This window comes from Drosophila montana, unplaced genomic scaffold, assembly GCF_035044405.1.
Source record: "Drosophila montana isolate Dmon_TW-CO22-7 unplaced genomic scaffold, ASM3504440v1 contig_2438_1, whole genome shotgun sequence".
Classification (NCBI taxonomy): domain Eukaryota; kingdom Metazoa; phylum Arthropoda; class Insecta; order Diptera; family Drosophilidae; genus Drosophila; species Drosophila montana.
In genome coordinates, this window is record NW_026997315.1 from 1,381,758 (window position 1) to 1,396,056 (window position 14,299).

Here is a 14,299-nt window from a genome sequence, read left to right on the forward strand (position 1 = left end):
ACATCAACTATGCGTAAACCAAGCAAGTTTGTAGCATTAAATTAAAAACAAAAGCAAAAAAGTAACACAAGTATATGTATCTATTAAGAACGTAACCCACCATAGTTCAACTACTAAGAACAAAACTTTTGTAACTGTTGATTAAAACTTTGTAAAAAACAAAAAACAATTGAAAGATATAAAACGTAAAGAACTTAAGATACAATTGCAAGTTTATCGAACGAATGACAAAAGCAATAGCAATTCAGGCACGCGTCACACTCAAGGGGGGGGCAGTCGATGGCCAAGAGAGAGGGAGAGAGAGAGGTAGGAAGAAACTATCGCAAATCTAAAAAATCTCTATAAACTTGAGTATTTGACTTTGGAGAAAGTATTGCTTGGCAGCTAATAAAGAGACAACAAAGAGACCTGCACAATAGAGAACGTTACATAGATCATGCTAGACCCATAGTTAGAAACATATAACAAAAAGGTTGTGCCGTTTAGGAAAGCATCAAAAGGATATATCGCAAAACGAGATTGTCAATCGAATGGCTGAGGGGCTTATTTATGGGTTTCAGTGAGATTTAGCAGAGAGTACACCATCGACTGCCCAATTTGGGTTCCTCACGAAGAACTTAATTAAACAAGAACCTGTTCCGAAGGCACCAACAATATAAGAAATTGCATACATATAAACACACTCACACACATATATACATATAAATATGTATATATGTATTATTGAAGCATATGAGAAATAAAATACATACAATAGCTTAAGCGAAAGACAGACACAAAGTACATATATACGTTAGACAATGTGAGAAGCGCAATGAACAAAAGCAAAACCAAATCCTTTTTATCAATTTGTAGTTAACTAAAAGAAGATACAACAAATTGGATAACCTCATCGATGAGGTATCCGCAGCTGAAATCAAAGCAACATTTGTAGTCTCAATGGCACCACTCAAGTATATACATATACACAAATTATACTACTTATATGTATGCATAAGATATATATATGTTAAAGTAAATAAACTTAAAGGCAAACCAACCAAATGAAATTCCAAATAACAAAAAATCCAAAAGACATGATTTACAACCACGCACACATCCAAATGAAGCATGCAGAAACGATACATATATCTCCCCAAACAAGCCCCAGATAATTATATAGTATCACAAATTGTCGGAATCTGTGAAATGGTTCCAAAAAGAAAAAGAAGAAGAATAATGCAACCAGCGTATTTATATGAAATGAGATTAATTGCATACAATCTAATTGTTTGAAAACATACTACGATATATGAAATAACAAATAATTAAATTTAAAAAAATACATATATGAATTAAAGCTAAAAATAAAACAATGTGAACAAAAATAACTTCAAAACTGTGGTTTTTTTTTTTTTTTTATTAAATTTCCATTAAAGGATGTGAGTAAAATCCTAGTCATATAAATAGATTCTATCTTTTGGTGTTTGGCTGGCGTGAATATTGCTTAAAGACAAGTAAGTACTTTAAATAGGGCTCAAAATATGTTTATATAATATATAGAAGCCTTGTTCACAGCGTGAGAGAATCACAAGTATGCCCTTGTATACCCTGAACCCATTGAAAATGGGTAATGTATTTGTGGAAATGTATGTAACAGGCAGAAGGAAGCAACTCCGACCCTCTAAAGAATATATATTCTTGATCAGCATCAATAGCCGAGTCGATCTAGCCATGTCCGTCTGTCTGTCCGTATGTATGAACGCAAAGATCTTAGGATCTGTTTAATCGATAAGAATCGAGATCCTGTTTTTTGAGGAAACCTCTTAGGTTTTAAGAGCTAGAGACACCTAACTTGCTGTATGAAGCTATATAAACTAAATTTAGCTTCTAGAATAATATATGCAAATCATTTTATATAATATTTAGAAGCTTTATCCATAGCGTGAGGCAGTCAACAGATATGACAGCTGCTCCTGTATATGCTCATAATATATATTTCATTTTTATAGATTATAAATATTGCGTACTATTCCATAGATCAAACTTTAAGTTACATTTATGCACATTTAAAATTGCATATAAATTTATTTAATCAATCTTAATAATCAAATGATACAAAATAAGAAAGTCTAAATGAAAAAAATATTATATTTTAATTAGATTTTATATCTTTTACAGAATAAAACAGCCTTTGTTTTTGATAAACAAAATACGGAAAGTCATAAGTTGAAAAACAAAAGTACCAATTATTTGCTATAAGATTTTTATCACAATTTAAATACAAATTATAAGAACATTGCACCATAAATTGGGTTTTTAAAAACATAAATACTGAGAAAAATGTGCATTGAGTTTTAGATTAACTACGTTTCTTAGAACGTATATTTATTATATTTTTATCTGAAAAGATTTATATATATATATATATATATATAAGTTTTTAGTTAGCAGAAAACACTCAAATGTTGCCCAAAGATGTTCGGTTAATAACATTTACGTGTGCATTCATTTGCTCATTTACGTGCTCAGGCGAATGCATTCACGAAAGGAGCCCCTGATTCCAGTGCCGCTTCTTGGTAAAGCTGATTAGTGTGAATGGTACTTAATGCTAAAAATTAAGTGTGAATGGGGCTTAATGTTGTGAAGACTCTTGTTGTTGCTGCTCTGCGGCTTCCAACGCATCTTCCACGCCATCATCCGCCTGCTCGCCGTGGCCACGCATTAGCAGCTTCTCTGTGTTCTTCTGTATGCCCTCCAGTTTCTGCTGCATGAGCTCCTGGCGTCGCTGTTCGGCGCGCTGCTGCTTCTCCTCCAGCTCCTCCAATGTGAGGGGCTCCGTTTCGGCGGCCTGCTGCATCAGCTGCTGGAGTCGCTTGGGCGGCTGACGCAGCGTATCATTCAATGGAACCGCTGTTGCACTATTCTCTTCTTCGAGCGGTATGGTAAACGCCTCCGAGGCCGCTATTTTAATGGGTTTTATTGATTTTGAAGGGACAGTTAATTGAGGGGACGTGACTACTTACGATATTCCTGCTTGGGCAAGGCGTCCATTTTGTTCGACTTTGCTTTTGCTGGGTCGGTCGTTGGGGCTGGTTTTGGTTTGGTCTCGTCTATGGCTGTCGTGGACTTGGAATTGGAGCAGCCCATGCTCGGCAGCTCATCAGGCGCAAGGCATTACGCTAAAACTTCCGTTACGGGCTGAGGGCTTTGGTTTCTCTGACTTTTAAGCGGAATCAGTTGAGCTCGTTGATGCTGATGCTAATGCTAATGCGATTTCCTGCTCTGCAGTCTGGCTACATCCGCTGTGATTCGTTCTACGCTGTGGCTATTCAATTTCCGCTTCGAGACAAGCTGCCAGCTCAGTCATTAGAATGAGCCTGAGACAGCGTTTAATGGCTCATTAATATTGATTTTGTGTGTGTGACTGTGTGTGTGTGTGTGTGTGTGTGTGTTGCAGGAGGACACACACCAAAAATGCGGCCGTTTGACAGCGCGTCGCAATGAGAACTGAACCTGGAATTGCAATGCAAATGTTTTGCGCTGGTCATTAATAATAATCGTTGGGGCGCAGCCAGGACAACTGTCCGCTCACACGATCAATACTCATATGTGAGCGGTATGCTTATTTATTCCTATTTCGCACGTTGCCTACACTACAAAAAAAAAAATACATTTTCATTTTTCACATTTCTTTATTCCTAAAACCAATAACATAAAAATGGTAAAAAATTTAATGATGATTACTTTTTTAAAAATTTCAACTCAGATGATATTTAAGACTATATTACTTATTAAATATTGATATAGTTTTCATCTTTAATATATATGAATGAATATTTCCAATTTTTTTATATTTTCATATTAATATGCAAGAAATGAATGTAAATAGTATAAAAATGTGACTTCTATTCCTATATTTTTTTTTTCCAAAACATTTCAATCCTCAAATGATTCAGTCACAAAATTCTGATATAGATTTAAATCGGATTGAATGCAAATTTTAAAAATTATATTATGTAATTTTAACTTTATATTTATTTATTTGTTACACATTTCATTACTGAAAATTTTTCATAAGTTCTCAAATGTAATATTTTTGTAAATTTTTAAAATGTATATTTCGCAATTTTCTAAAGTGGCGATTAGAATTTCTTAGCGTGTAGTTGCGTGGGTGTGGTTAATAAAGGCAGGCAAAACAAGCACAGACAGACAGTGAGTGGCACACCCGCTTGCACAGTGGCCTGAAAATGGATAGTGGACACTGACTAATGTCAATCAACTCCAGCGCGTGGCAATAATCAACTCTAATTGCGGTTTCATTTGCACACACATAAACACAACACACACACGCACATACACTCGCGGGCACACATGCAACAGCGCCCGCAAAAGTTTAGTGACCCACTCAACTTTGACCAGAGGCATAAAGGGGTTTACTTTTTGATTTTTACAGTTGCCCATTGTCAATGCTGTCGCATGGCCATAAAAGTCATAGCACACTAACGGCTTCCGGCTTGAAAGCTGGCCAAGAAGCCCGCCGAGCATCCGTTCGCCCCGCGGCCGCTACGGAAGCTACGGCGCGTGCCAAGCACCGCCCAGGGCGTTCACATGTTCATTTTGTATGTGCCACACGTTGCGCCTTTGTGGTCAAGTGGCCGCTCTTGGCATGCAAATGGCTTGGAACGGAAGCGACGCCGTCGCAGCCAATTGCCAACTGCTCCTCCAAGCCACACAAATGTAAACGGTTAAAGGGAGGCTCCCAAGAACAACAACAGGTGCGCTGAAGAGGCCCGGCCTCCCACCCGAACCCCCTTTAAAGATAGCTACTAAGTAATGGGCGACGTTTAATTAGGTTAAGTGTCAATAAGATTATGTCGTCAATCAATCAATTGCACAAACACACACACGCACACACACACACACAGAGGCACACACATCAATCAAGCAGCTAAATACCAAAAGGCATTCTTATTCAGTTTCTTTTTTCTATAGAGCTCGCTGGTAATGAAATACACATGTGTATCTATGTCTAGATATAGTCAATATATTTAGTTACTTGGGTGGGCGTCCACTTTGAATGCGCATCTCAACAGAATTGTAGCTGCAAGACCACTGACAACAGTTCATATACCCTGTAATTATGTGGGTAAGAAGCACGCTCGTTACTACTTATAAAGTAGTACAGAAAGTCAAAAATAACACTGGGTATAGGGGTAGGTATATGTATTTACTGCCTTGCTTGGGAAGCCTCTTCTCTATTGAAAAGGAATTCCTTTTATTGATAATGGTAAAATAAATAATTCAATAATATGGGTAGGATTAAAGAAAAACTACTTGGTCTCAAGGTACAGACGACGTATTGATATATATTGGGCACAGATACAAAGTTCAAATTTGGTTACTATGCAATAATAAAGTTATGAAACGGATATGTAAGCAACAAATCATACTAGCTTAGTTATACAAAATAATAAATTATATATTAATATGAAGGATTTCTTTCTGTTTCAAAATCATTTCTCAACTGTTTATTAACACGAGCCTAGAGAAATAGGTCTGACAATATATTTAAAAATTAAGTCAACCTTCAGATCTGTCAGTACTTCTGAGGTACAGCTTGGCGGTACAACTCGAACCTAATATAATCTAAATATTAGTTATAAGTAATATATTTACAAATATATAAAAATTCGAAATTTTTAAATATTATTTAAATATTTAAAATACTTACTTAATTCTTCTTCTTCTTTTCTTTAACCAAAAAGCCAAAATATTTTGTTTGAATTACATATGTTTTCGGTTTATTTAAAAATACAATTTAGAAACATTTTCTCGGTTTGTTGTTTTGCAAAAAAAGTGGTTTGTGTGTATAATATAATAAAAACAATATAAACTATTAACAAAGCAACTTTATATCTGCGGCTTAGGAACATTATCATCATCATCGGCATAATCATTTCCTCTTCTCATTAACTTCATCTCAGCTATTCAATCTCATAGAACTTGTAAACTTTATAACTTATGCAATTATCTGCCTCCGACAGCTTGAGGCAGTTCCCAGGTGAGCTGCGAGCAGCCAGCCCAAGTTTTATATAGGTATAAAAATAGTCTATATAAATATGATATATACGTATATAGTTATATGACTGGGAGTGTATGTATGATCAGCTTTTGACCAACATTATGATAAAAGGCGCGTGTATACTATGGTAAGACTTGTGTGTATATGTGAGTGGGTGTGTGTGTGAGTGTGCGTGTGATTGGGCTTGTGTAGATGTGTGTGTATTTTGTCTTGGATTGCATGATTAGATATGGATTTATAATATTTTCAATTTGTTGTCATAAAAGCAATCTCCATTTATGCCGCTTCAGCGCATTGAAGAACGGTTAATCATATTCCTGTTTGATGGATAAAGTTTTCTCGGCACTTTTCTCAGACTTCGGATTGGAGCTGGTGACAGTTGCAGCCGCTGGCGTGGACTTGCCTTTAATGTAGCTGGCCACTGAGGAGCTCAGAGGTATGGTAACATACTGATTGCCATCTGCAAATAGATTGATAATAATATTATTAATAAAAAGATTACTATTAATAATACTAATTTACTAAAGCCTTCTGGCTAGGAAAATGTATAATATTACGGATGTACAAATGTTTAATTAATATAATATGAGAGCTTAATATACATATTTACTAAACCTTAAGTTCTTAGCTACCAGATTAAGATTTAAGATTTTACGGTATACATAACATCCGAGATATATTTTACATCCCTAATGGACTCTTTGTTAATTTATCATAAAATACATAAACTATTGGGTAAACTTATTTTTGACCCATAAAGTACATCCTTTATTTTGCTTTTTGTTGAGATTTTTCAAAATTTGTTAACTGTATAAACGGTGTTTTTTATAGAAAAATTGCTTGCAGTTTAAATAGTTTTCTGGAACACATTTTGTTTTGTCATGAAAAACATAAAGCCTTGGGGAAACTTTTTTTAAGCTTAAAAATACAAGCTGCATTTAAAAAAAAAAAAGTTAATTATAAATCAGTCAAACTTTTGCCTAGATAACTCATAGTTTGAGTTGTTTTCAGTAACTATATTTACTATGCCATAAAACAGTTTAAATAAATGAAGGTTTTTGTTTGAACAACTTTTTGTTATAGAATAACTATTTGGCAGATACTAAAAGATTCCAAAAGTTGAGCTATCTAGTTTGAGTTCCACTCAAGAATATTAAAAGTCAAAGTTGCTTTGCCATATCATTAAAATCGAATGCTCAGACCTGGAGCCAGCTAAACTAAAATTTATAAAATAGAAAAGTCGCCAAAACTGGCATTAAATCGAAAACAATATTAATTAATAGAAATTTTTTTTTATAAGAATTATTTTTAGTCAAAAATTTTTCCATTTTTTGCTTTATTTACTTGTAGCTTAGTTAAACTATAGCTAACCTAAGAAAAATATGGCGCAGGCTGCTGAGTCCTTCGGCTATACAACAAATATATATTGCATGAAAACGAAATTATAATGCACATAACTATATTATGTAACTAATATAGCTACGTATATACTAAACTATACCTAATAATATCTACCGTTTTTAAAAACGCTAAAAACGCCTCTTAATGAATCTGTTCTCTCGTCAATCATATTTGTTATAATTAGTTATTTTGAATATAGTCACATTCTTATCCTTATCCATTCATATCCTACCCACCTTCTTCGGCATGCACCTGCAATTGACCCGATTGTATTAGCTGGCGCAGCATGTCCGGCGGTATATTGGCAAACGAGGTGGCCGGATAAACATATTTGCTATCTGGAGCTGCTGCTGCTGCTGCCGCTGCTGCTGCTGTTGTTGCTGCCGTGGACGTCGAGGGTCCAGTCTCAGTCTGATAGCTCAATGCTGCTGGCATTAATTTGCTGCCAGCGGCCGACCCTGCTGCTGCTGCTGCTGTCTCTGCCTTGAGCTCCTGAGGCGCTGACTTGGCGGCGTCGGCATCCATCGGCATTGGCATTTCCACATCCGAAGAATCATCCGATTCGTTGCCCGACGATGTTGGCGAACGCTCATCCTGCAAGACAAGAGGAGACAAGAGATTAGAGAGATGCAGCCAAACAGTCTGGTCTGATCTTAAGCCAAAGATGAGCTGCCTGGCTGGCTGGCCTGGTCTGGCCCGGTCTGGCCTGGCCGGGACTGTTCTATATGCCGGCCAAGTAAGAGACTGTGTGTGTGGTGTGTGTGTGTGTGTGTGTGTGCCTGGCACAAAAAAGCAATATGCTTGCACCAAATATGGCGCGAAATTGCGTATAAGTGCTGGCCGCGTTGCACGCCGGCACGCATTTCAATGAGCCAAGAGCGCAACTCGTTGCCTTAAATGTGCACACGCGTTAAAGAATTTAGAATATTGATTTCTGGCTCTGTAACCGAACGTGCAGGGGACAACTCATCATCATCATCCACATTCGACGTCGTTGCAGTATCGCATCATTTTAATTTTGATTAGTGTCTCAGGTAAAAATAATTGCGAACTGTAACAATGCGTTCGCCATTTTGTGGCATTGCGCATACGCAGCGTGCGCCGCCAGCAACTGCGACTGAGACGGCGACTGCGACTGCGTCATGCCATCAACTTCCAATGAAATTGTAGCAGCGACGCGTATGGTTAAATTGCATTGTTGCCACTGCACCACACTGACCAAAATGGGCGTCGTCTGCCTCGCCTGCTGCAGTCTCGCTGTGGCTGTGGCTGCAGCTGTGGTTTTTGTTGTTGCTGACGTCTGCCGGCCGGCCGGCCAGTGGTTCGAGCGACTGCCTTTTGAGTGACAGCATCGAGACATTTTAATTAGCAAGCAGCACAGGCTACAACAGCAACAATAAAAGCAACAGCAGCGTTGACAAAGTGTCTCTAAGTCGTGCAACTCGACTTTTGGCAGCAGCAACTGAGCAACTGGGCAACTCTCGCAACTGTTGTTACGCTCGTGGTTTTCAGTTGCAACCAAAAACAAAAGAAGATTCGCACTTGACGCGTTGCAGGTGCCACAAAGCCGAAGACCTCTGCATGCATTGCTGATCGTCTTAAGAGTTAAAAGGCGTATGAGCTTTGTGCAAATGTCTTGTAATTTTATACACTGGGCTTAAGGAAGTCGAAACTTAGCTTAAAATATTATAGCTATTTGAGCTATTATTTTTAGCTGAAATATGAGCACTGATTTCGATTTTCATCCAGCAAATAATTTCTTTTTCTGCTCAAAGAAAAGAAGAAAAAAAGGTTTTTTACTAAATAATTGAATAGTATATCGATTAATTATAGCGATGGTAACATTTTTATAATATTTATTATATTTAAATTAATAATTGTTAATGACATTTTTTTTATTTTTCAAATCATTGAAACATTCAAAACGGTTGCAATATCGTATCGCAATAAACTCGTTATAGTGTAATAAAAATTCAGTTCATACGAATAACAATAAATAAAATAATTTAAAAAAATTAAATATAATATGTATTCTGTGTGTTATCTATCACTTACGAATTGCCTCAAAATATTTATAAACAAATAAAAAAATATATAAACAAAAAAAATCATTCGCCCCCGGGTGGACTCGAACCACCAACCTTTCGGTTAACAGCCGAACGCGCTAACCAATTGCGCCACGGAGGCGGTTGAACATCAAACGGCAAATTACACAGCTTATGCTTGGAGCACAATGCTATGAGAGAATCACAACTTTTATATATGGAACTATTTATAAACGCAAGATAATTGAATGATTAGCTAAAATATAGAAAAAAATAGAAAAAACGGGAGAATATTTATGGCGGAATTAATTTCTTATCATGTCATGTCAGACAACTTGGGGCTGCAACATTGTTAATTTGACGAAATATTAACTAGATTTGAATTTATTGCAGACTTTTAAGAACTATGAAATGTTAACAAATTATATTTTGCTTAAAAATATTAACTAGATTTGAATTTATTGCAGACTATTAAGAACTATGAAATTTTAACAAATTATATTTTGCTTAAAAATATTAACTAGATTTGAATTTATTGCAGACTATTAAAAACTATAAAGCATTAGATATTGTATTTTGTTAAAAATATATTGAAAACGGGCATTTTGTGGATGTTGCTGAATATCATTAAATAATTGTTTAAAGTCAAAATTAATAATTATAATTATATATGTGAACCCATTGAAAATAGGTAAATTTTATATAATGTTTTCATAAAAATGTATACAACAGGCAGCAGAAAGTATTGCCAATACCAGGGAGAGTATATAAGTTCTAGCCATATCTGTCTATTAATCTGTTTGAACAATGTAGTTGGCGAGAAAGTAGACTTTAAATTTTGAAAATAAAGAGGAAAGTAAAGATAGAAAACCCCTTCGAAAAATGTTTATTAGTAACAAATTTAAAATTAGGGATATTATTCTGATCGCAACTGTCTAGTTTCGTACATCGTTAATAGATAGAATGTCTTTATCATTTGTTGTCGATATCTATTCTCTTAAATATTCTTGAGACTTGATTTTTTAAGCATAACTCGAAAAATTATGAGCCACAGATACAACAAATTTGGTATGTAGGATTTTTTTAGTATACACAGATAAAACCTATTTCATAAAGATAGATCCTTGCGCTTTCAGTCCATACTATATTACTCTTACTTGATGCTACTGCAACTGTCTATAAGACTGCTCCTGTCGTCTATTTTTAAGCCAGACTGTCTTATTAACATTAACCACTGCTTAGCACTACATAAAAACGAAGAATTTTCCGAAACAGCAGCTTAATCGGCGAACGAAATAATAGTTAAATATTTTATAGAAAACCACTGCAAGGACTCTGTGTATTCATTCGAATATAATGCGACAGCTAATTTTGCTGAGATACTTATTTTTCATTGTGACATACCAACTACCAAGTGCAACCCTTTGGCGAACAAATCAATTTACAAAACTCAGTCCAAATACAGATGCATGCCAGGAGGAGAAGGACACGCTTCTGTCCAGTGCCAAGTGCAAGACCAGACCAGATCCAAATCGAATAGTTATCGATACGAGCAGAGCTCGCCAAATTGATAGTCGTGTGTCGTGCGCAAATGCCGAGCGTGTCTCATTAAATGACAATTAGAGTTGAGCTTGGAACTTGAAGCCGGACAGCGCTCCGAGCCCAGCCCAGCCCCAGCCCCAGTCCCGGCCAGGCCCGAAGAGGCGAGTGGCAAGTAGCTGGCAGCAGCGTGGAATGCGCGGCCAGTGGCATGCAATTTATATAAAAATAATGCAGCATTGTATTGTGTTTTGTTTGCTTTTGTTTTTATTTTTATTTTATTGTATTTTTATATAGTTTTTCTTTTTTTTTGTTGTTGTTGTTGTTTTGGATTTCTCGGGCCGCTGGCCTCGACTGGAGCCTGCAACAAACGCAATTATATAGAAATTTGTCTTGCTGTGATATGTGCGGCATGTTGCAGTTGCAGCAGTTGTGTGGCCATCGGCAGCGCCAAAAATAGTCAATTTGGGAAAGGCTAATAATAAATGCGATCCGTCGTCTGTCAGTCACAGAGGCGAGTCAGTTCGTCAGGCCAGCAAATGAGTACTCGCCGGTATGAGTACTCGGATCGAGTATATATATATATATATATGAATGAATGCTGCAACCAAATTGGCCAACTGACATTCACAGCCAAGGTGGCATTTTGTTGTTTTTGGAGCCAAAGTGAATGCGATTCAATTCAATTCGCTGGTGTCGTGTGACCTACACCAAGCCAATGATTGACGGATGGCACATTTGCGGATTGATTAGTTGTTTTTACCAAAATGGCCACTTCGATATGCCACACGATGGCGACGGCGATGGCGACAACAGTTGCTTGCAGCCTGTTCCATGTTTGCCAGCTGCCTGTTGACAGTCAGCACCCGCTTAACTTCAACTTCAGCTCCAAACTTCAATTTCAGTTTGTTGTTGCTGCTGCCCCCTTCAGCATTTTGGGCAATAAACATTTGCATTTGCATGTTGCTGTTGTTGTCGTTGTTATTGTTGCTGCCGCTGCTGTTGCTGTTGTTGCTGCTACCGTTGATGGCGTGTGCATCTACCGACACTGATAGGAGCCGCCGCAAAACAAAGGAATAGCCAAATGTGTGTGCGCCCAGTTGCGGGCTCCATTGATGCTGGCGCTTTCAATGAAAACATAAAAATAAAAATGCAAATTAAGCCCCACAACGAAAGCACTTAAATCTAACGCACAATTCCACGAGTCCAAAACCACGGCAGTCAACCACCACAGTGAAGCAAAAACAATCGGAATGAATCAAGGATTAAAAGCGACTTTGTACATTAGAAGAGGGGAATCACGCAGAACTGGACACTTTTAATGTTGTTTTATAAAGTGATCTTTGCTCGTATAATTATTAAATAATACCACAAACAAAGACAAAAATCTTGGCTTTTCCTTTATTTACGACAAAAAGTTGTTTTATAAGACCAAAACGCCAGGTCGGAAATTGGGCAGAAATTGTAGTACGTTAGTCGTTCATCGATTGTTTTTAATATGCCCTCTCAAAGACCGCATATATTTAACAAAAAATCCCTAGTTATGTTTCCCGTTTTAAGAACTGTCAGTTCTAAGATTTTTATGCAAAGTATAACGATAACATTTTGGAAAATTCATTGGAGAAAACCCGGATTACTATGGTGCGAAAGATACCGCTAATAATTAAGTTGTACAAAATATTCCATACAAACTTTTGTTTGTTACAGTAAACGTTGATTATAAAATAAATAGCAACCCTCAAAATAAGTTTCAACGAGGGATTTTTAATATTTAGAATCTGTTCAGCTACTGAAAGATTTTCACATCTGATATTTGAGAATTTGAAGGACCACTGTGTGTGGGTAGGCGGAATCACAACCCAAACCAATCCAAACCCAAACGAAACGAGCCAAGTGAAGCCGCGCGAAGAGTTCAACAGGAAACGTTAAGCAAATGTTATGGCCAGGCCAGGCCAAGCCGCCGGGCTGACTCGGGCTGGTCAAAATGGGGCGGCTGGCAAACAAAGCCAAAGTCAGAGCCAGTTGACACGAAACAGCAGCAACAACAACAACAGCAACAACTACAGCGACAACAACAAGAACAACAACAACAACAATCAGTAGACAGAGACAACACTGCGTAGAGAGACATTGTCAGAGTCGGAGTTTGGTTGGTTTGGTTGTGGGTTTCGTTCGGTCGCATCCGGGCCAACAACATGCACTTTAAAGCGTTTATATCCGCAAGCCTCGGCGGCTTTCTGTTTTTGGTCAAATCACAGTTTGCGGTTACACGGATTCACGCGCAAAGAAAGCGGGCAGCAGGAAGTGCTCCAATAGCTCCAAAGATGCCAACAAGAAAGTGCACATCGTGAGCGGCACAAAACCGACAAAACATTTATTAGGCCAACTTGAAGAGCTGGACTTAAGTCTTAAGTTTTAAGTCTTAAGTCTTGTTGCAGTTATGATGAGAATTAGCATCTATTTAAATGTCTGGCGCGCATTAAGATGCCACGATTGGGCCGCTGCGGCTGCGGTTGCGGCTGCGGCTGCCGCGAAGAGCAACGAGCTCTGGCTCTGGCTTATTGTTCTCAGCCAGCAATTATTTGGCCAAATTGTATGGGGCTCGATAGGCAACCTGCAGAGACGCTGCGACTAGGAGAACCAGGCCTAATTATGCGTGCGCCAAGACAACAGAACAAGCCAGCGACAACGACAACGACAACAACAACGACAACGACAACTTATCGGCTAGAAAAGCTAGAAGAGGGGCGACACATCAGAGAGGCGCAGGGAAGAGGGCTAAGCGCAGTCAGATGAAACGCCACCGATTAGCCCTGGCGTTTGGCCAGGCGCCCGCTTTCCGCAAATTTATGATGGGCACTAACAACGGGCCCAGAAGCCAAATCCAGCCGAAACGAAACGAAATGAAATGAACTTGGCCGCAAACAAACAGTTGAATGGGCATTGCAATTATACCAGGCATCGAGTATCGAGTATCTGTTTTGCATTTAAACGAGTTGCTAACCACAAAACTGGCAGCTCATGTGGGTGCATTTCGCTGGTTAACCGCCAAAGCGGCGTAACTAGCCATTACAATCTGTACACTGTACAGTGTGTACTCTGACAGCGATTAGAACTGGCGACTGTTCAGTTTTGCGAATCAGTTGAATCTACATAAAGACTTTGTGCCAGGGATTGTCTGCTGGCTACAATGGGTTATACACAGATGATAACTAAAAAGAAGGAGCAGATGAATTTGTAAGGTAGGAGT

General features: G+C 37.9%; 2 protein-coding genes and 1 non-coding gene across 3 annotated transcripts in view; all 3 read right to left on the minus strand.

The window, feature by feature from the left end:
* Window positions 1-2,452: 2,452 nt before the first annotated feature.
* Window positions 2,453-3,468, minus strand: LOC135428182 (uncharacterized). Its single transcript, XM_064682014.1, has 2 exons — window positions 3,006-3,468; window positions 2,453-2,943 (listed from the first exon to the last, which is right to left on the minus strand). The coding sequence occupies exons 1-2, from the start codon at window positions 3,127-3,129 to the stop codon at window positions 2,615-2,617; spliced, it is 453 nt and encodes a 150-aa protein (XP_064538084.1). The 5' UTR covers window positions 3,130-3,468; the 3' UTR covers window positions 2,453-2,614.
* A 2,287-nt stretch (window positions 3,469-5,755) lies between these two features.
* bs (blistered) overlaps window positions 5,756-14,299 on the minus strand; it is a 38,079-nt gene continuing 29,535 nt past the window's right edge. The window contains exons 3-4 of the mRNA XM_064681925.1: window positions 7,702-8,059; window positions 5,756-6,524 (exon numbers count right to left, since the gene is read on the minus strand). Coding sequence (XP_064537995.1) covers window positions 6,370-6,524; window positions 7,702-8,059 — 513 coding nt within the window. The 3' untranslated portion in view covers window positions 5,756-6,369. The remainder of the gene's footprint in view (window positions 6,525-7,701; window positions 8,060-14,299) is intronic.
* On the minus strand, window positions 9,579-9,652 carry TRNAN-GUU (transfer RNA asparagine (anticodon GUU)). Its single transcript has one exon. It is a non-coding gene; the product is annotated as a tRNA-Asn (tRNA).